The sequence below is a fragment of the Delphinus delphis genome, chromosome 9 (genome assembly GCF_949987515.2).
Source record: "Delphinus delphis chromosome 9, mDelDel1.2, whole genome shotgun sequence".
NCBI lineage: Eukaryota > Metazoa > Chordata > Mammalia > Artiodactyla > Delphinidae > Delphinus > Delphinus delphis.
This window is the reverse complement of record NC_082691.1, coordinates 80308442-80332058: the sequence shown is the minus strand read 5'-3', so window position 1 is coordinate 80332058 and position 23617 is coordinate 80308442. Positions and strand designations below refer to the sequence as shown.

At 38.0% G+C, this 23617-nt stretch overlaps 1 protein-coding gene across 3 annotated transcripts in view; it reads left to right on the top strand.

Moving 5' to 3' along the window:
• The first annotated feature begins 632 nt into the window (after positions 1 to 632).
• WASL (WASP like actin nucleation promoting factor) overlaps positions 633 to 23617 on the top strand; it is a 71479-nt gene continuing 48494 nt past the window's right edge. Inside the window, exon 1 of one of the 3 annotated variants that reach the window (XM_060020816.1) lies at positions 633 to 1028. In XM_060020816.1, the coding sequence (XP_059876799.1) occupies positions 912 to 1028 (117 nt within the window). In that variant the 5' untranslated portion in view covers positions 633 to 911. The remainder of the gene's footprint in view (positions 1029 to 23617) is intronic. The other 2 variants (XM_060020815.1, XM_060020817.1) reach the window with 2 other exon arrangements.

The following is a 23617-nucleotide window of genomic DNA, read 5'->3' as shown; positions in this document are numbered from 1 at the left end:
GAACATCCATCAGCAAGATCTCTGTTTCAGAATTCTGGGAGAGACCTGGTCCTTCACTCCCACTCCCACTGCTGAAGTCTGGACAAACTCTGAGAAACCGTAGGCACCTGCGGCTCTGACGGAACCAGCGAGGAGCACGGGGGAGCGCGTCCCTTCTCCCATTTTCCGTCTGCAGATTCCAGACCTTTCTGACAAGCGGCGTGAACGTCCGGCTGTCGCGCCCCAGAAATGCGACCTCGTCCGCGGAGGATGACCTGGGTCTGCACTGAAGCTCCGCAAAGGTGTGCGTCAGCATAAGAGAGACGGGCAGCTCGGCCACGGAGACCAGACGCCTCCTCCCTCCAGGGCTCTGCCAGCGGAAAACACCCGAGAAAGAAGCCCAAACCCGAGAGCCCGCGCCTGACCCGCAGCCCCGCATCCGGCCGCCCCTCGGCCGGAAGGGGGTGTGGCCTCGGTCCGGCGCGGCGAAGCCAGCCGCGTCGTGGGGGGGGGTCCTCCCGGGGCCGCAGACGCGCGTTTCCGGCGCGCTCCCCCGCGCCTTGCGTCCTGTGGTCTCGCCCGTCCCCGCTGCCATGTTGAATTGTGCGGCCGCCGCCGCTGCCGCCGCCGCCGCCGCCGCCGCCGCGGAAGGAGGGTTGGAGGAGGAGTTGGGAGTTTAGCGCAGTCGCCGGAGTGCGAAGACAACGAGCCTCCGGCCAGAGCCTGGGCCGGCCGGAGCTGGGAGCTTCCCTTTCTCAGCGCGGCCCGCCGTCGACTCCTCCTTCCCGTGGCCTCCTCCCCGCGCCGGCGGAGCTGCGAGATGCTGCGCCTCTGATTACCCTCCTCCCGCCCCTGTCACCGAGAAAGGGGACGAGCGCTCGCCCACTCGCTGGAGGAGACTGCCCTGGCCTCCCTACCCCGCCGGCGAAACCATGAGCTCCGGCCAGCAGCAGCCGCCGCCGCCGCGGAGGGTCACTAACGTGGGGTCCCTGCTGCTCACCCCGCAGGAGAACGAGTCCCTCTTCACCTTCCTGGGCAAGAAATGTGTGGTCAGTGGCCGAGACCCGCGTCGCCGCCCCCGACCTTACCTCACGGGCCCGGGCTGGAGGGCCGGGAAGTGGGAGTGGGGAAGGAGGCGGGAGCGGCGCGGGTGGGCGGTGGTGCTGCCGGCCAGGCCTCCCGTCGGCCCCGGCCCCGCGTCGGCCCTCCGGCCCCGCGTCGGCCCTCCGGCCCGGCTTCCTGGGTGCGGGCCGGCGCGGCCGGACGCCGCCTCCCGGACCTGCCCGGGGAGCACGCAGGGAAGTGTCACCTCCGCAGGCCTGCCCTGGAGCCCTGCTCGGTCGGACCCGGGTCCGTGCCCTTGCTGCTGATTCAGACTTTACTGTCAGGCCTCACGGGGATTTTCTTCTTGCCCGAGATGCTTGATCTTAGTAACTGGGCCCCTGGACTGGCCGTCGCTTCTCCACCTACAGCCGATCTGGGGGCGCCTTCCTTCACAATGCCAGAGGTTTCAGGAGTGGGTCGGTCGGGGACCGAGGCCCAAATATGAATGAATCGGACCATAAGGTGGTTTTTTAATCTCCTTTGAGGATCTTCATTCCTTTGAGGAATGAAGTCGAGTGCGTCTGTTCAGAATGAGGGCAGGAAATGCTACTGCTCCCCATTGCAGAGAAACGAGGTTTATTTCTCCAGCGGTCTCGCCCAGGCCTGGTTTTTCTCTCCTCTCCACTGTTTTTTGATTTTGAGGTTTTTTTTTGTTGTTTTCTTTTCTTTCTTTCTTTCCATTGGTGGGAGATGTTGCTCTCCCACACCAAGCGCAGAGGAACCGCAGTCTCCAGCAGTTCTTGGCCTTTGGGGGTCTGAGAATGGTTCTTAGGTTGGTGCAGTGCGGCCTGGTCCAAGCCCCGATGGCCGGTTGGGAGCGAGCAGCTTTGCTGTGGGAAGGGGAATGTGTGCTGTTGACGGAAGCGTTCATTACACGGGCCGCTGGCACTTCTGCGGGTGGGGAGGTTCTGCTCTGCGGGGTAGGCCTCGTTAGGCTGCATCTTACTGCGCTGGCTGGGTTGAACTGTGGTTGAGTTTGTTGGAACGCTGTTTGGGTCCCTTTCTCCCCCCTTTACTGCTTAACACCTGCGGAGTATGTGCCACTGGAACCCGGGAAGCACCGAGTGAAATGCCAACAGGGCTGTACCTTTTACAGCTTTTCTTAGTAGTGCTAAGTGTGTCAAACCAGACTCCACCTGCTTGTTTGAGAAGTTGGGATTAGACAGGTTCTGGGAAGTTACCAGATTAATTGTTAATTTTCTAGGAGTTTACCCTTTGTATCCTGTGCCATCCAGTAGGAGATTGAATCATTACATTCAGTTCAGATGTGTTTCAGATTTCAGAAGTTAGACCTGATTAGAAGAATAAAATGAGGGGGGGTGGCTTAAAATGAGAACTGGGGGAAACAACTGTAAGGGCAGTCAAGCCCTTTACTCCCCACACACACTGTTTAAACCAATGAGAAAACTGAGCCAGTGAGCCCGAAGTCACCCAGCAATTTAGTAATGTAACCAGAACTAGAAAACCAGGACTCCTGATGCCTACTCTGTTGTACTTTCCACTACATCATGTTGTTTTAGAAGAGTTTTTTTTCTTACTTGTTATTGACTTATTTAAAAGTGGTATGAAAGGAATAGTAACTTCTATTTTTCATCGGAAACTGATATAATTAAAGTGTAAGACTCTTAAAGCAGCACTAATTTTTGAATATTTTCAACTTAGGAAAATCTTCAGTACTTTAAAAATGACATTATTTAAAGTTTGTGGGTTTACCACTTTTGTTGTGTAATCTGTATCAGAAAGCAAGTAGTTGTACCGTGTGTAACCTACCAGACGCATTAACTTTAAGCAGGAAGGACATTACATTTATACCCAAGTATACTGACTAATTGCTCTGTGCTTACCTGTAATGTTTACTGGTTTCAAAAAAATGACTGATGTGGAAGAATACAGCGATAGATAGAGAATGAATTTCTGTCATTTAAAACCACACTGTTGTAGTTACCTGCTCTTGTGGTGTGAAATGGTTGTGGAGATTAACTTTAATATTTGAAGTCTCCAATTACAGAGTAAAGAATGATATGTTAATTTTCTGGAACAGTCCTTTTTTTTTTCCTTTGCTGACTATGCAGTTTTTTGTACAATACTGAAATACATGGTCTCATTAAAAAAAAAAAATGAAGCAATGAGATTTATAGGTCAAACCAAATTTGTTTAGCAAGATGTATTCAGAACTCTATCTAAGAATTCAGGAAATGAAACAGGTGTAGTTGTAGTTCCAGCTCTCAAGGAGTTTCATTCCTTCTTTCACTCAGCAAATATGTATTGAGTAGCTAAATGTTGAGGTCAAAATCAGGGTTGATGCCTGCACTAAGGGAGCTTACTGTATCTAAAAAGAGAAACAAATGTGTAAACTGATGAGTATGTCAATACTTCAGAGTGATGTGCAAGAGGCTGCATGTCACAATGGAAAATCCTGTATCCTGGCTTTGTAATCAGCAGATCAGGGTTTAAACTCATATGGTCACTTTGGACAAGTTTCTTAAGCCCCCTGTCCTAGCATTGGTTTTCTCTTTTCTAAAATAAGGATACTATCTCTTGGGGTGGTTGTGTGGATTAGAAGGACTATATGTGTAGATGCTATTATTTTTATAAAAGTTTAGGAGATCAGAAGAGAGGATGAGTAAACGCTTTTTAGAATGGTCAGTACCTGAACATTGAAGATTAGTAGGTATAGTCGTCATCGGGTGCTCAAGTCCCTTGCAGTCAGCCCTCCATGTCCAGAGATTTGGAGGGCCAACTACCCCCCAGATTGATGAGAGGTATGAAACAGCTTGGGAAGTCAGGGGACCTCCTAATAGTATGTTATGGAGCAAGAAGGGGTCTCAAGTTTAGGTATACATTGGAATCATTGGGGAGATTATTACAAATGCATATGGCTAGGCCAAATTCCTAGATAATATTCAAATTCATTGAGTCTGAGGTGTAACTTGGACATTTCTATTTTTAGCAAGCTTAATAGAAGTCTCCAACTTATATCACAGTTTGAGAACCACTGCTAAAATCCACTGTTTTCTAATAGGGTAATTCTGAAGCACTTTGGAAATGTTAATAGGTTTTCCCTCAATCTTTGGTCCATAAACTCTTTCAGGACAGCATTTCTCTAACCCCTTCAGATAACAATGTGTATTTCATAGGTGTAAGAGATGCAGTTGAGGAAGTATTGCACTAGTTAGTGGGGTACCACAAGATCAGATTTGACTTTTAGAAAGTTTGGGGAGAAAGGTAGAGGCACTCTATTATAGAAGGTGGATTGAGGGTTGTTAGATTGGAGGCAAAGGAGATCAGATACGTGTTTACAATCACCTGCATGAAATATGATGATGATGTGAATTAAAGCAGTGCTAGTGGGATAAAGGAGCAAAAGACTCCAGTAGGATTTCATCCCCCTTAGGTAAAGGGCATGAAGGAAGGGAACTGGGGAAAAGTCAGGTATAAAACCACCAGCAGAAAAAGTATGCAGAAACAGGCATGTGTCACTAGATGTAAATATGCCTAGATGTTAATGAAACTCTAGGTTGCTGATTGTTTTCATGGAGGAGGTGAATTTTCAGTAAAGCTATAGTTTTACCACAGTTTTTAAAAATAGATTTTGAAAAAGTTGAGGTTCATTTAAAGTTATATGTAAATATATGTTATGTAATTTTACATAAAGTTAATAGTTCTGTTGCAATTTATTAGCTGGTGGTATTTTCTTAGAACAATTAAGAAGGGTTAGAAACAAGATTACTAGGTCTAGTTTTGTAGTTAGTTCTGTTGCCTTTCTTTCATGTGTGTGATTTAACTTATTTTCTGTAAAGAGTATATCCATCTTGCCAAGAAAAGTTAAATATATACATTCCTGAATAAGTAAGAAATTAAGGATTGGGAGAAAACAAAACCTTATACTATCCCTCTGGTCCAGATGGATTGGGGTTAGAAATGTTAACTATTACCATTCCCTGCATACTCATTTGGTTTGTTTCAGGATTTAGTGATATTTAAGAAGGCATTTTTATTAACTAAGTTTAATTTTTATTTTCTTTAGTTCCTCAGCACTTGTTTTAAACTTGCTTAAAGTCCTTAGTTTTTTGTTTGTTTTCTCACCCTATATACAATTCTGGGAGATTAGACCTTATGCCTACATAGTCTTCTATAATTTTTATAATAACCAGCATACAGATCACTGAATACTTACTGATTGCATACTTATAATAGCTAACTTGTTTACTCCTTAGGAGTTCATTCAGCATTTCTCATTGCTTGATCAGGTTGTTAAAACCTTCAGTTTCTAATACAGATGGTATCTGGACTTCAGTCTTCATTTATTAGGAGAACAAAGTGGTTTAATTCTTCTGCTGAACTAATGTAGTTGGTAGCAGTAGCTGTCCAACATTTGTTTCTGTGCTAAATTCTTAAATAGGTTTAGAGAGAGAGGTGCCTATGAGGGATGATTGTCTTGATGAAGCCCTAAATTGAGGCGGTCCCGGAGGGAAGTTAGTGCTGGGAATGTATTTCACCTTGAGTGATATTTAAGGAGAAAAAAAAAGGTAAAAATTCACAGGATTTGGAATAGACAAAGACATGAAGGCAACCTAGGCTAGTGAAGAGGGAAAAGGTGAGTACAAAAGTGAGTGTCATACGCGGTGAACTATAAGCACAGGAGATTTAGAAGAATCCAGCAGATCTGGGTTTATATATCCTTTTTTTTATTATTCTTAGCTCTATAGTATAGTCATATTTCTTAACAAGTATGAGCCTTAGTGTCTAGATTTGTAAAATGGACTTAGTCAAGGATTTCAGAGAATAATGCAATAATGTGTGTAAAGCTGTTAGAACGCCGGCCACTTACAAAGTGTTCTGGGAGTTGGAGAAGCATGTGAAAGAATGTTGTCATTAATACTATTCACTACTTGGTTTAGATTTCTTGTTACTGGCAGAGAGGTTTTAAAGTAAAATCTTGAACTGTATATTGTATTTGTTTTGATTTAGGTAAATTAGTTCTAACATTTTGGCTTAAAGTCAGTACATTATAGAGTATGTAAATTAAGAGTTAAGCAGCAGCTGGAACAAATCTCTTTGGGGAATTTCTGGGCAGCCTAAGCCCCTCTGGCTGCTGACCGGAAAGGAAAAAAGGGATACTGGTATAAGAGTTAGGAGTTCCTGGGTTTTAGTCCATGCTCTGCCACCAATTAATTGTGAATGTGAACAGGTATCTACCTTCCTGAACCTCACTTTCCTGGTCTGAAAAGGAGTGGTTGGACAGGTAACACCACAGTCTTTCCACCTTTAATGTTCTACCACTCTAAATGTTCTAGTTGCCAGGGACTCTAGCAGGGAAAGAACAGAGCTTCTGTTAACCTTGGAATATGTGTGTTTTGCTCAGTGGAGACAAAGATAGTATATATCTAAGTGCAAGGTAGATAATCTACAGTCATTTCACTGCAGATTCCCATTTCTAACTCACCTTTTTCTTAGCATCATAATTTGATAGATATTTTACCGTAGAAAAACCAGGGTAAACAGAATTAAAAAGCATTAGTAATAGAATAATCAGCTCTCACTAACTTTGAATTATTAATTATTTATTCTAATTACAAGGAATTTTTGGCTTATTATAAGTATGCCTTTTAATTAAGATGGAGTTATTTTAAAGAGTTCCTCTTTTGTTAACCAGTTCCGTCTAGAACCTCATTTCTTGCATGAAACTTTATTAGTGATATGATAGTTTGGTGTTACCTTTTATTGCTTATTATCTAAGGTTAAAAATAAGTTTTTTTTTTTTAAGTTTTTAGTTTTAAGTGTTAGACTCAGTAGTTATAGTGAACTGACTTGGTTATTTTAGAATGATTAAAAGTTGAGGTTTAGAAGAGCAGATGGAGTTCAGCTTCATTATAAATTATTCTGTCTGAGAGTCATAGCTTTGATCCAACAGATAAGAACTCAGCATTATTAATAGAGTTCACTTTCATTGTAAAGGTTCTGGAAGCAAAACAAGTTTATACACTCTTCTCCAGAGTAATCTAATATATATTGTTAACTGTAAATAAAATTCTTATTGCTGTATAACTGAACAATCTAGTATTTTTTAAAGTATTGTTTACTAATTAGAAGACATTTGGCATATTTAACTATATTCATAAATGTAGTGTAACAAAAATGTATTGTTTTTCTTTATTGTATCTATCAGTATTCTAGGAAATAGAGGATTACATCACTATAGTGTTAATATAAGAGAGTGGAATTATTAGAAAACATCAGTTTCCCTTTGGAGTTAATGTGTTGTAAAGGACTTTATGACCCCTTATTTATTTAGAAAAGCATATTTTAAAAAAATTATTTATTTATTTGGCTGCGCCGGGGCTTAGTTGCAGCATGCGGGATTTTCACTTGCGGCATGCGGAATCTAGTTCCCTGACCAGGATGGAACCCGCGCCCCCTGTACGGAGCATGGCGTCTTAACCACTGGACCACCAGGGAAGTCCCTATTACCCTTTTTTTTTAAAGAAACCAAATAACTGGTGTAATGTTGAAGAGGTGAATCTAGAAGAACTCCCTTTAGAAAATAAAATCAAATGAAAGATTTGTAGTAACTTCATATTTCAATTACTATGACTATCTGTTAGTTTAATTGTTCTCTATGTCCTTGGTTCCTCTGCCATGATGATTTGGCTTTTTAACTTATTTTTTACTTGACCTGAAGATTACTATAGAAATCTGTCTCTATAAAAGGAGTACTCATTAAAGACCAGATAAATTGAAACAAAAGGAAATGCGAAAGACATCTGGGAATATAAAATGCTGTTAAAAATATGGAGATCGAAATTATCATCAGACAAATGCACAGTAACTTTAGGACAATGAAATATTTTAAAGTTTGATTTTAAAGTTAAACTTTCATATTAAACTTGGAGAAGCTCAAATTATCTAGTGTTTTTAAGTATTAAAATAGAGGTGAAGTTGTTTATCATTCTTTTTGGTTCCAAAATAAAAAATTTTAAGTGAAATTCTCCCTCCAGTAAGGTGAATACTTTTGTTGCCATAAAAATATCAGAGGATACCTAAATACCTAAGAAATATTCATAGTAGTAAAGGAGCTTATTGATTTGTATGCAGTGCATGAAGCTAATCAAATGATTTCCTCTATTCTTATTAATAAAATATAGTCATGATCAAGAATTGAGGATTTGCTGAGTACATAACACCTTCCCGGTATCTTGGACTGCATGGAAAGGGTAGGGAAGATTTAGTCCTTACCCCTCAGTTGTTCACTAAGCCAGGGAAGACAAAAATTATGCATGTAAAGATAGTTTTACAAGCCAGCATATAATAAAGTTTTGAATAATAGGAGAGATAGGTGTATCACTGTGGGTTTTAATACATCATTGTGGGGTTTGAGCATGAGAACCTTAAATGGCCTACAGAATTTATGTCAGAATAAGGAAGTAGCCCAGTTCAAGTGTAGGAAAATGTGTGAGCAACTTAGGAGTAGAAAATTTTCATGGAGTGTTCTGCAACACTGAATAGACTGACTTGGCTAGAACTGAGAATGGTATTTGCTTGAGGAGATAGTGAATGATAAGTTCGAAAGATAAATTGAGGCCAGATTTTAGAAGACCTTGAACGTCAAACCTAGGGATTGAACTTTAGTCCCTAAGTAGGGAGAAGTCACAAAGATTTTGATTCAAAAAATGTCAAGATAGGAAGGATCTAGGAATGGGGAAAACTGGAAATTATTATTCGTAATAAGAATAATTAACACTTTAAAGTTTACTAAACAATTTCTTATTCATTATCTTAGCAGACCAGACCTGGCCTGGCTAAGGAACCTGAATTGTAGCAGCATCTGGTACGGAAAAAGGATTATGAAGGATAGTAAATCCTTGGCCTTTGCTCTCATGGCAGACACCACTTATCACTAACAGCATTTTTTCCTACTTTGTCCTACACACAGCCACTACCAATCAGTCCATGTTCACAGTTGATGAAATCTAGTTGCCATTCCAAGGCTCTATTCTAGAAACATTGTGAAGAAAAAAATGTCAGTACTTGGTTGGCTTTGTGAATTCAAGATGACAACAGAACCTCCTTGTGGAAATGGCTAAATTGTAGGATTAGAGCTGTTGGAATCCTTTTTACAGTGTTGGTTGTCGAGGCCTTAGGAGTGGAGTTAGATCCGTGAAGGTGTCAGTGCACGTGAAGATTACAGAGGGAGGCAGTCTAGTCCATATTTGACTTGACCAACATTTGAAAAGGATGGGTTTCAGTGAGGAGTTGAAGGGGGAGAAAGATGTTCTCTTTAAATTACCAGAGAAGTGGTATTCTGCAACTTAACTTTTTCGCTTATATTGTATATCTTTCAAACATTTCCATGTTCATTTATATCTGGTGCATCCTTTTCATTACTACATCCTATATTTTATGTATTGCTTATAGCTTATTAACCTCTAATAGTTTCCTAGGGCTAGTTTAACAAGGTACCACAAACTGTGTGGCTTAAAAAACAAATTTAATCTCTCTCATTTCTAGAGGCTGGAAGTCCAAAATCAAGGTGTTGGTAGGGTTGGTTCCTTTTGGCGGCACTGAAAGAGAATCTGTCTCATGCATCTTCTAGCTTCTGGCATCTGCTGACCATCCTTGATATTCTTCAGCTTATAGATTCATCACTCCAGTCTCTACCTATGTAATCATCACAGGATGTTTTCTACTTGTCTGTTTCTCTGTCTTCTTTTTGTATAAAGACACCAGTCATTGGACTAGTGTCAACCCTAATGACCTCATCTTAACTTGGTTACATCTGCAAAGAATCTTTTTCGATATATGGTCACATTCACAGATACAGGGGTTAGGACTTAAATGTATTTTTTAGGGAGACACAATTCAACCCATAACAATGGGTATTTTTATAAACAGTGTATTTTTAGAACCAGTGCTGTAATGAACATTCAAATACCTGTTTCTTTGTATCCTTTCCAAGTATTTCTATAGAGTAAATTCAAAGCAGTGAAGTCAGAGAGCATGAGTATTAAAAAATAGTAATAGATACTGCTGAATTATCTTACAAAACAGGTGTTACCAAACTCTGTATAGTCACATCAACACTAGAATTTAAAAATCTTTTTTTGCTTCTGACAGTTTCACTGGTCAAAAAAATCTCATTGTTTGATTTGTAGTTTTTAGTGAAGTTAAATATTTTTTCATGTCTGTTGGTCATTTATATTTCTTCTGTGAAATGCCTATTCTTGTCTTTAGACCATTTTTCTATTGGGTTGTTTTTTCTTAGTGACTTAAAGAACTCTTTAGGGATAGTAATTTTACAGTGTTTTTTGGCAGTCATCATTTTATTTTTCGACGAGTATTTTTGGTCATTGCATAAGTTTTAAATTTTGTGTAGTTAAATATGATAATCTTTCTAGTATATCAAGTTCTTATTTAATACTGTCCTAGTTGAGAACTGCAAAAATATTTACTCACATTTTCCTAGTACTTCTATGGTCTTATTTTGTACGTGTTATCTTTGATCTTTCTGGAGTGATTTTGGAAAACAAGGGTAGTAGAAAGCCAGTGCTACCTTTTTACAAACGATGTCATTTATTGAGCAATTGATTTTCTCCCATCTATTTGAAACGCTGTCTTACCAGATGTACTTAGATCATTTCTACATTCTCTTATTTTTTGTTTATTTCTTTGCCAGTATACTGAATTTTTAATTAGTGTAGCTTTATAATTATGACATAGTTTGATTAAAGTCCCTCATTACTCTCCTTTTCAGTATTTTCTAGCTATTTTTATGTGCCTATGCTTAGTATTTTTTCAAGACTACCTCCCACCCCATCTCCCACCAAAAGCATATTTGCTTCAAAATAGCATTGGATTTGTAGATTAATTTAAGAAAAATTGACATAGTGGGGATTTCCATTGGCAAGCAAGTCTGTTTTATTTGCCACTTGTCTTATTTCCTTCTGTAGTTATATAGTTTTCATATCATCCGTACTAGCCATTAAATTTTTTTTTTTTTTTTTTAGGTACAAAAGCGATACCCATTTATACTCATTGTTTAGACACACACACACCACGCGCACACACACACACATACATGCAGTCTGCACTATATGGAGTTAAAAGGTAAAACAGCCCTTTACACTTCTCATCCCCTAATACAATTAGGCTCCATAGAAAGCTCTTAAGGTTTTGATGTGTCTCTTTCCCTTCCTTTTTGTTTGTAAGTATGTATATGAATACATATCTCTGCATTTTACCTGAAAGGGGTCATATTCTGGGCAGATTATATTATGTACATATAGATTGACCTCATGCTTTTTTTTTTTTTTTAACATTTTTATTATGGAAACTTTTAAACATATACGAAGTAAAATAGGATAATGAATCTACGTGGACCTGTCACTGAGCTTTAGTAGGTATCAACTCATGGCCAGTCTTGTTTGCTGTATATCGCTACCCACTTTTGCCTTTCCTGTATTATTTGGAAATAAATAGCGGGCATTATATAAGGTTTTTTTTTGTCCTAATCAGTCTGGCTAGAGGTTTGTTATTTTTATTGATTTTCTTAACAGATTTAAGTTTAACTGATTTCTGTTGTTTTTCTTGTTTTCTATTTTATTGATTTCTGTTCTGATATTTATTATTTCCTTTTGCTTACATTGGGTTTAAATTGCTTTTCTTTTTTAAGGTGGTAACTACTTAGGTAATTGATTTGAGACCTTTTTCTTTTTCTAATGTAGAGATTTAGTGCTATACATTTTCTTGTAAATACTGCTTTACTGGCATCCCACATATTGGACATGTTGTATTTTATTTTTTATTTAATTTAAATTACTTTCTAATTTTCCTTCTCATTTCTTTGACCCACAGGTTTTCTAGAAGTATGCAATTTAGTGTCCAAAGATTTAGGGATTTTCCAGATGTCTTTCTGTTACTGATTTCTAACTTAATTCTATTATGTTAGAAAATACATGGATCCTTTTTATTGATAAGAATATGGTCTAAATTGGCATTGCACATGCCTTTGAAAATAATGTGTACTCCACTGTTGTGTGGAGTGTTCAGAAAATGTTAATTATATCAAGATGGTCCGTAGTGTAGTTTAAGTCGTCTCTCTCCTTACTGATTTTCTGTCTACTTGCTCTATCAATTTTTTGAGAGAAAGGCATTGAATTCTTCCACTGTTATTACGAATTTGTTTCACTTTGCAGTTCTATCAGTTTCCCTTCACTTGTTTTGAACCTGTTTATCATGTACATAAACATTTACAACAGTTATGTCCTGTTGAAGAGTTGACCCTCATGAAATGACCCCCTTTGTCCCTGATATACTTTGCTCTGAAAGCAACTTTGTTATTAATAAAGCTACTGAAGCTTTCTTTTGATTGGTGTTATAATGTTTTTTGCATTCTTTTATTTTTAATCTCTTTGAGTCTTTATACTTAAAATGGGTTTCATATAGGCGGCACATAGTTAGGTCTTGCTTTTTAAGCCCAGTCTGGTAGTATTTACTTTGGGTGTTTAGACCATTTACATTTAATTAGATGATTATTGATATGATTGGGTTTAAATCTACCATCTTGCTACTTGTTTTCTCTTTGTCTCACATTTTCTTTGTTCCTTTCCTCCTCCTCTTTCTGGCTTTCTTTAGATTGGATTAGTATTTTTAAATTTTCTTTTAACCTCCTTTTCTGGTTTATTGGTTGTAACTCTTTATTTTGTTTCTGTAGTTGCTTTAGAGCTTACAGTATATAACTTATTACAGTCTACTTTCAAAGGCTGTTATATCACTTCACATTTAGTATAAGAACTTTACAATAGCACAGTTCCATTTCTTCCCTTCAAGCCATTATCCTATATTGTTGCCATACATTTTACCTTTAAATTCCTTGATACATTGTTATTTTGCCATAATGATTCAAGTATCTTTTAAGGAGATTTGATGGTAAGGAAAAAAAATTCTTATATTTATCCACTTGTTATCATTTCTGTTGCCTTTAATTCCTTTGTCTAGATCCAGACTTCTCTCTGCTATCAGTTTTCTTCAGAGTATTTTTTCCTCTCCCTCCCTCCCTTCCTTCCTTCCTTCCTTTTCTTTCTTTTCTTTCTCCCCCCCCCCCCCCCCAAACATCTCTTGTAGTACAGGTCTGCTGCTGGTAAATTCTTTCAGCTTTGTATCTCTGAAAAAGTCTATATCTTGCCCTGAATCTTGAAAGATATTTTTTCTGGATATATATATAATTCTAGATTGATAGTTTTTTTGTTTTTCTTCTTTCTGTAAAGATGTTGCTCCAGTATCTTTTGGTTTGCAGTTACTGCTGACAGGAAATTTGCTGTTGTCCTTTTCTTTAATCTTCTGTATACAACATGTCTTTTTTCTCTGATTACTTCTAAGATTTTTCTCTTTATTACTGGTTTTAAGGACTCTGATTATGATGTGCTTTGCTCTAGTTTTCTTATTGTTTCTTATGTTGGGATTTCTTAAACTTCTTGGATATGTGAGTTTATAGTAAGTTTATATCAAGTTTGGAAAATTTTCAGTCTTTTTTCCCCCCAAATATCCACCCCCCCAAAAAAAAACCCTTGACTTCAAAAAAGCTAGACACATATAGACTGCTTGAATTTGTCCTAGACTTCACTACTGTACAGCTCTTTTTTTTTCTTTCCATCTTATTCTCTCGCTGTTTCTTTTAGATAGTAGCTAATGCTATGTCTTTAAAGTCACTAATCTTTTTTGTCTACAATGTCTAATCTGCCATTAATACCATTTAGATGTTAGTTTTTTCATCTCAGATGTTATAGTTTTCATCTCTGGGGTTTAATTTGGATTTAAAAAAGTATATTCTGTGTTTCTACTTAACATGTTCTATCTTTGCTCTAGCATGGTAAGAGCTTTTTCACATACTTGGTAGCTTTTTTATTGGATACCAGATATTGTGACACTTATCTTTGAATTTTTAATGGTAAGGTGTTATTTTTTATTTTCCATCAAAGTATTCTGCATTTGCTAGTTGCTGTATTTTAAGAGCAGCCTCCCCCCTCCTTCTGCAATAATAACTAATTAAATATATCTGAAGATACTAATTTTTTTTTAAGTTCTCATCATTGAAAAAAATTTTCAATTAATATTCATATAGTTGCTCTCTTCTTTGCTCCCGTTTCCTCAATTATCTGATTATTCTTGGCTGTGGTCCAAATTTATGTTTGAAAGTCTGATTTCTAATATAGATAGTTAGCTTGTATTTTTTTTTATTAATAGACTTTATTTTTTCAGCTGGTTTAGATTTACAGAAAAATCGTGTGGAAAGTGTAGAGGGTTTACGTTACCCTGTCTCCCTCTCCCCACCCCCACTTTCCCCTATTATGAATACCTTGCATTAGTATGATACATTTGTTAAAATTGATGAACCACAGGCTTCCCTGGTGGCGCAGTGGTTGAGAGTCCGCCTGCTGATGCAGGGGACATGGGTTTGTGCCCCGGTCTGGGAAGATCCCACATGCCGCGGAGCGGCTAGGCCCGTGAGCCATGGCCGCTGAGCCTGCGCGTCCGGAGCCTGTGCTCCGCAACGGGAGAGGCCACAACAGTGAGAGGCCCGCGTACCGCAAAAAAAAAAAAAAAAAAAATTGATGAACCAATATTGATACATTGTTACTAGCTAAAGTCCATAGTTTACACTAGGTTTTAGTCTGTACAGATATATAAGTTTTGGTTTTCACAAATGCATGTCATATACCCACCATTGCAGTATCACACAGAATAGTTTCACTGCCCTAAAACTACCCTCTCCTCCACCTATTTATCCCTCCTCTCTCCTGCTGAAACCCTAGGGTCCATTGATATTTTACCTTCTTTATAGTTTTGCCTTTTCCAGAATGTCATAGTTGGAACCATGCAGTAGGTGGTATTTACAGACTGGTTTCTTTCACTCAGCAATATGCATCTAAGATTCCTCCATGACTTTATGTGGCTTGATATCTTGTTACTTTTTATTGATGAAAAATATTTCATTTTAGTGTGGATATACCACAGTTTATTTATCCATTCACCTATTAAAAGAAATCGCAATTTCTTCAATGTTTGGCAGTTATAAATAAAGCTGCTATAAACATTCATTTGCTGGTTTGTGCATGGACGTAAGTTTACAGTTGATTTTGGTAAATATCTAGGAGCATGATTGCTGCCTCATATGGGAAACATGTGTTTAACTTTGTGAGAAACTGACAAACTGTCTTCCAAACTGGCTGTTGCATTTTGTATTCCTACCAGGGATAAATGAGAGTTCCTGTTGTTACACATTCTCATCAGCATTTGGTGTTAGCAGTATTTTGGATTTTAGTTATTCTAATAGGTTTATCGTCATAGCTCATCCTTTTAATTAGCAAGTCCTAATGCCATATGATGTTGAGTATCTTTTTGTATGCTTATTTGCCATCTGTGTATCTTCTTTGGTGAGGTGTCTGTTCAGTCTTTTTGCCCAAGTTTTAGTTGGATTGTTAATTTATTCTTATTGAGTTTTAAGAGTTCTTTGCCTATTTTGGATATACATCCTTTATCATATATGAATTTTGTATATATTTTTATTTAGTCTGTGGCTTTTCATTCATTTATCAGTTTCTTTTGCAGAGCAGAAGTTTTAATTTTTTTTTTTTTTTTTTTTTGCGGTACGCGGGCCTCTCACTGTTGTGGCCTCTCTCGGTGCGGAGCAACAGGCTCCGGACGCGCAGGCTCAGCGGCCATGGCTCACGGGCTCAGCCGCTCCGCGGCATGTGGGATCTTCCCGGACCGGGGCACGAACCCACGTCCCCTGCATCGGCAGGCGGACTCTCAACCACTGCGCCACCAGGGAAGCCCCAGAAGTTTTAATTTTAATGAAGCCCAATTTATCAGTTTTCTCTTTGACAGGTTGTGCTTTTGCTCTTGTTCCTAAAAAGTCATCATGAAACCCAAGGTCATGTACATTTTCTATGTTATCTTTTAGAAGTTATTTAGATTCACACTTGACAATTAAATCTGTGATCAACTTAGAACTAATTTTTGTGAAATGTGTAAGATCAGTATCTAGATTTTTTTTTTTTTTTGGTAAGTGGATGTCCGTATTTCAGAAAGATTATCCTTTCTCCACGGAATTGTTTTTGCTCCTTTGTCAAAGATCAGTTGGATATGTTTGTATGGGTCTACTTCTGGGCCCTGATGTTATTAATTTGTGTCTTATCTCTTTTTTGTCTTTTGATTTCTTTCCTCCTGTTTTCAATTGCATTGATTTCTGCTATAAATTTTATTTTTCTTCTTTTCTTTTGTTTACTTTGGATTTAATTTGCTCTTCATTTTCTAGTTTCCCAAAGTAGATGCTTAGGTTATTGATTTTAGATCTTTTTTTCTTTTCTCATACATGCATTCAGTGCTATAAATTTCCCTCTAAGCATTGCTTTTGCTGCATCCCACAGAATTTGGTAAGCCATGTTTTAATTTTCATTTAGTTCAAAATGTTTTAAAGTTTCTTTTGAGACTTCATTGATCCATGTGTTATTTAGAAGTATATTTAATCCCCAAATGTTTTGAAAATTTCCAGCTGTCTTTCTTATATTGCTTCCTACATTGTTGTCTGAGAACAGACAACAATGTATGAATTCCTTGTTGTTGTGTTTTATGGCCCAGAATGTGGTCTGTCTTGGTGATTATTCCACGTAAGTTTGAGAAGAATGTGTGTTCTACTGTTGAAGTATTCTATAAATGTGAACCAGATCCAGATGGATGGGATTGAGTATTCTCTAAAAGATGAGCACTGTCTATTTTTTAGGTTCACTTGAAAACCACAACATTGTTTGTTTATTTAAGTGAATGTACTGGAAATTATTTCCTGCTTCTGTGCTCATCTTACTGGCCTTGACATGCTTTGAAAATTAGTGGGGAAAGTACATTCTTATTTTTAAAAATATGTTTTGACTTTGGTATGCTTTTTTTGTCCCCAAACCCTTGCTCACTCCCCTTTTCTGTGGGTGGAGGTTGTGGTGGAAGCAAATTCCTGTGTTTTGTGGCATTTAAAATATTAGGAATGTGGTTGCATTGACTGAAGTTTTTCACTATGTCATGTAGATGTTTTTTTCGGTCAGTGAAGTGCCAAGAAGAGAACTGTTGTCATCTAAAAATAATTTAAATAGCACAGATTAGCAATTTCTACCTTTTTGAAAAAGTATTTAAAATAATTTTGATAATGTAGCAATAATTAATATGATTCTAAGAAAGAATCCTTTCACTTTTCACCTTTCTCAGTTTATTTCATCCAGTGAATGAGTGCACACTGCATTTTAAGTACTGTGCTAAGGCTGAGGGACATACATGGCCCTTGTCTTTAGAGGATGAACAGTTTATTGGTGAAGCATACCTCACATAGGAATCTATAACAAGTCATTCAGTGATAAGTGCTTCATTGGATGTGTAAATGAAATGTTATGGCTTAAGGAAAAAGGAATATATTGGCTACCAGAGGATCCCATGGAATCCAAAACAGAATTGAACAATAAAGTTTCAGGAACAGCAGGAGGCTGGGAAGCTCTGAGAACAACAAGAGTCAGTGGAACTTCTCTCAACTCCATTCATCTCTTCCCTGAACTCCTCAGTCTTATGACTCAGTTTGGAATTCTAAATTCCTGGGAGAGAATCTAAACTGACTGAGCTGTAGCGCCTGTGCTTGTCCCTGGGAAGAGGCAGCAGTTCTCTAACAATTAGAAGTATTGGGGGTGGGGGACAGGCAGGACCTGCAAGGTAAGTTTATCATATATATAAAAGCTAGTGAAAATCCTACCAAGATACAGTACATGATTATTTATTTGGTCTCTCACTGACCTAAACCTTCTTTAGGTGCCATTATTAAAAATGTTTACTCTGTACTATACTGGCGTACTTTTTTAGTCACAACTTTGATCCTAGATTTGCAGATAGTAAAGGTGTAAGAGTATCTTTCGTGTTTTTGGAAGCTTGGGGTTTTTCCTGGTTCTCTTTATTTTCATTGACCAACTTGCTGAAAACTGAGGAATGCTGGAACTCCAGTTACTAGTTTTTATAAGCTGGTAGTAGAGCTGTTCTTATTATATAAAATCCTCACATCTTCCCCACTCCCCTGCCCCTGCTACCCACAAGTTCTTGATCTATTAAATGGTAAAGTTCTTTAAAAAAAAAAAAACTAATATGATATACCTTTTAAATACAGTCAGTTTCCTACTCCTTTGTAGGGGTTGCAGTCTAACATCTAGATATGCATGGTCATTCGATTTCAGTAGTAATAACCAGAGTTAGAAATGTTGGCTCATGCATTTAGAATAAAAATTGCCTTTTGAAACTAGCAACATTGAGCTTTCTGAGGAAGTATATAAAGCTTGTTTTGTTGAGTAAATTTATTTTTCAAATTACTGACTAGATCATTATTAATGTTTTACACTACAGTTTTAAGTCTCTGAAATTGTAATAAAGTGTAAATCTTTTTTTTTAAATAGGTGCATGGAAGCTTGTACATATCTTTTTTTAAAATATTATTTATTTATTTATTTTTGGCTGTGTTGGGTCTTCGTTTCTGCACAGGCTTTCTCTAGTTGTGGCGAGTGGGGGCTACTCTTCGTTGCGGTGTGTGGGCTTCTCATTGTGGTGGCTTCTCTTGTTGTGGAGTACAGGCTCTAGGCATGCAGGCTTCAGTAGTTGTGGCTCACGGGCTCTAGAGTGCAGGCTCAGTAGTTGTGGCTCATGGGCTTAGCTGCTCCATGGCATGTGGGATCTTCCCAGACCAGGGCTCGAACCCGTGTCCCCTGCATTGGCAGGCGGGTTCTTAACCACTGCACCACCAGGGAAGCCCTATAAAGTGTAAATCGTAAAAACAACTTCAGAACTGTTCTTGCCTATCTGCAATCCCCACCCCCCTTTTTGCCTATCTAATTCTTATGCATAATATATGGGAGAGTCTCAGATGTTGTACTTAAAGTCCTTAAGTTAGGTTGTACATTGAATTTAAACTGTTACTGACTCTTAGATTAACCTTCTCTTTGCATGTTCTTCCCCAGCTTGATTGTACATATGAAAGTCAAGCAAATTAAATGTGCTTATATATATAATATATAAGCACATTCCTGTGATTGTCTTTAAAAGCTTGGATAATTATGAATTGCTGCATATATAGTAACAAATATAGGCGATAGAGCCAACTGTATTTTAAACTTGCTTACTTGATTAGTCATGTTTAAGAGTTCAAAAGACTCAAAGGGAAAGTTTGTGAAAGAAATCATAGACTTTGACCTTCATTACAGACATAGGCTATCTCCCTGTACTAGCCAAAGTTTGCTTTTCTCTTACTTTATAGCTTTAGACACTGTAGTATGTTATTTTCATCAGTGTTCACTTCTAATTCTTTTTAAGGGGAAGGCTTTTAAAAGCTACTAGAAATGCTTCCTCAGTTATAATTTTCTAAATCAGAAAGATGATGTTTTTATTTTTCTCAGACTTATACCACGATATGACACGAATAGGTCTTTTGTTTTTCTTTTGTGTGTGTATTTTTCAAATCAATATTTAATTTTTTGAAAAGCTAAAATATTTACTTGGTTTAAAATTAAGTGTATGAAAAGTAAGTGAAAAGTTTCTCTTTCATCCTATCCTACATTTATTTGCCCAGTCCCTCCTTGCCCGACAAAACCCATACACACACAGAAAACCCCTAAACAGCTGGCAACTGTTACTAGCTTTCTGTGTCTTTTTCCAGATGGTTTTATGCATATTTAGGCAATGCAAATTATTTATTCTTGCTTCTGCTATTGCACACAAATGTTAGCGTACTATACCCTTCATTTTATATCTTGCTTTTTTCTCACATAACAATGTATCTTGAAGGTCTTTCTTTATCATGAGTTAAAGAGCCTCTTTATTTTTTTTTTAAGCAGCTGTATAATATCCCATTGTATAGCTGAATTGTGGCTTATTTAATAAATTGAGTGGGTATTTTTCTTGATGATCTAGAAAATTCCAGTTGCCTGAGTAATTTTGGATAATTTTAAGGTTCTGAAGGTTTGAATTAATAAATGTAAGATTTGAATTATTTTACTAGTTTTGATGGAAGTGTTTCTAAAATGAGTTATTCCTTTACCCTGGTTTAAATAGACCGAACTGAACTTATTTTAACGCCTATATGATAAGGTAGGTCATCTATGTGAACATTTTGGGTACCATATATTTTACTGTGTTGTATTTCCTTGCCCCAAAGTCTGTTGTTACTGTAGGATGCAAATTATCTAATCATCTTATGAATTTATTCATCTTGACCATGGTAATACTTTTTAGGGTTATTGCCAATCAGTTACAGCTCTTCTTTTATACTGTATGTTATATTATCTTTGATTATGTAATATTTCTCATCCCTCTTAATTACTAAAAACTTTTGTCTCAGTGTTTTATAAATTTATTACTGTTCCACATAGGCAAGATTGTTTGAGTAATGCTTGCCTATATTTTTTGAGTGCATGGGCTAGACTGCAGAGGATTTATGGCAACTCTGCTGTCAAGGAAACATTCCATTAGGCTTCCTTCTAGGAGAGTTGTTCTTAGTATCTGTGAGTGCTAATGGGGAAACCCCTGTACTAGCTACATCAGAGATTGTAATTTTTCCTGTTCCAGGCTTTTTTTTGTTTCCAAATGAACTTTAAGTTTCTCAGCATGTTTGCTTCTTGTTGGCTTTTAATTCTGTATTTCATTTTATTCTTTAGTATTTCCAGTCCACTAAAAAATACTTAACCCACTCATTTGTATAGTTTGAAAGGACCTAATTACCTAACCAGTCCATTGGCATTTTTGAAGAGTCTTCTTTGTTAAGGCCTAGTGAAAAGAGGCACTGCTTTCTCCCTCTAGTTTTTCATGGCTGAAGCTGACCAAAGTATTTTGTTAGGCAAGCTCATGTTGCGTATCCTCATAAGTAGTAGGCTATAATAGTAGGTTAAGTGTTAACACTTAAGGCATCCCATAGATGACCCCCGAACTGAGATTTGAAAGATGAATAGAGTTAGCCAGGTAAAAGGAGGGTGAGATGCAGGGTGTTTTGCCTTTGGGAGCATGGAATTGAAATGGAAGATCAGGATATGAGAAAGGATAATGAGTTAGACAAAGACAATCCCGTGTGTCTCCAATATGCAGTGTGATAGATGAGAATGAGGCTGTACATGCATTCCTTTTTGTGATTGGGAATAAATTATTTCCCCATCATTTAGCTAATATCCTGCATTGATGAGACCACATCTAAATATCATCTACTTCATTTTACCAGACTGATAAGGAATCCATAAATCAGGTCAGATGATGAATGATCAAAATAAATTTTAGCTGGAAAGGAGATGACCTGAGAAATAGGGTTGTGGGGACACATCTCTAGGGAAGTGAATGTTCTTGCCGCTACACAGGAGTCAGTACGCTGTAATTAGTGAGGACAGTACACACCTCCACTTTTATATTGCTGTAGCTACAGTACCTAGCGCTGTGCCTATCACATAGCAAACGCTCAACAGGTGTTTAAATGGATAATTAAAGATTAAAATACCTATGAGTGGTAATTGCTAGGAAAACAGGTTTAGGTTACGTATTAATAATTTTCTAACTGAGCTGCTCCATGATGAGATAGTTTTTTCCCTCAAGTTGTAAGCTCCTCATTACAGCAGGCGTTCAAGCAAATGCTATTTAGTCATCTATTAAGAATGTTATATGAAGGATTTGACTATAAAAGCATCCCCTCCCTCCTTCCCCCCCCAAAACACATAACTGGCCTTTCCAGCCTGTTTTATTTAGTGGGTTTTTTTTAAGTTGCTTAGCCTGTTTTCTTAGTGGGGAAAGGTCATTGTATGTTAAAAAATAACTATGTTAAATTTGGTTTGGCAAAAGGAATATATTAGCTTAGATAGTTCATTTTCTTTAGATTCAGAATTTTGTTGCTCTAATTGATGCATCATTTTCTCACTCCAGGTAAGGCTGATCCAGGTTTTGTGGTCTGAAACTTACTCAATTTGGAGAGGCTGTCTTTAAGAAAAAGAATCCAAAAACTAAATACAAAAATGAATGGTTATTTAGTATGAGCAAGGATCACAACAAATAAAAAATACCATAAACATTACAAAATTCAGAAAAGTAGCTCCTTAGTATTATAACTTATTTCTGCTACTACTGACTGATACACCTCCTTAATAGTTTTTATCTACTGTTTTTGGCCACATATTTATCAGCGCCTCTTTACATGACAACAGTCTTATATTTTCTATAGAGAGAATCTTTCCTCTTGTCCAAGGCTTGGCAAACTATGGCCTCTATACCAAATCCAGCCTGCTTGAGTTTGTAAATAAAATTTTATTGGAACACAAGCATCTCCAAATTATCTGTGGCTGGGTTTGCACACTACAGTGTAGAGTGGAAAGAGACCACCAAATGGCTCACAAAGCCTAAAATATTAACTGTCTGGCACTTTGCAGAAAAAGATTCCTGCTTAGTACATTTGATCAAAATTTATTGTTTCTTATTATTTATTGATAGTTGTAAAGCTGAAAGAAATTTTTTGAAAGCAGTTACAGGTAATGGCACATCTCTAATTTCCTTCACTTTGCTTAGAGGGTGCTTCTTGCCTTGGGAAAACTCCACCTCTTTGATCTCAGTTGGCTGGACCGCTGCCACCACCCCCAGAAATGTCCATGAAGTTTGGTCATAGTATTCCACCCCCAGCAGGGAGCTGGACAGCACTTATTCAGATCCTTCTGCTTAGAGTTAAAGGTTGGGTCTGCGTGGATCATGTGGTCCAAGAGGGACAGGTTATTTCTGGGGCTGGGCAAATGTTGGGATAAGGCATCATTGGTGGAAATACCAAGATCACCACCAGGGATAGCTGGAGAGGATCCCCTGGGAATGAGAGGGGTTGCTGCTACTTCATGTGTCCTCAAAGGAGAATAAGCCAAGCCTTATAAGGGACTTTTCCAAGTAAAGGAAACTTAACTTAACCTGACTTAAACTTAATTGACTTCATAGTAAATCTGCCTATAACTTAAACTTAACTGACTTCATGATAAATCTACCTGTGTCCTCAGAACATAGAATGTATATCTGTTTGAAGTTTTTCTTTTCACAAAGATCCTTTTCTCTCAGGCACTAGCAATCTTCTATTTCCCACCACCTTCACCACCGCCAGCCTCTCCCTTCCCTCCCCCAAAATAAGGTAAGAATCTTAAACCAAATGGGATCAGTAGAGAAATAAAATTATATTAAGGGTATATTTTTCTTAGAGAATCATTTAGATGGGATAGGGCAAAAATATGACAATATAGGAACTAGATGAATCAATGAGTATGGTGTACAGTGAATAGAAAATGAGCAGCTAATTGGAAAATGCATCCAGAGCTGACCAATATATGACCTTTGGCAAATAAAGTGACCTCATCTATAAAATGAGGGGATTGTTTGTCATCAGAGAGCTTGGGTCTCAGCTGGTAACGTTAAACTTTGGTTAGCTGAGGTGAGCATCCTAGGGAACCCTTCCCACCTTCATTCCCTG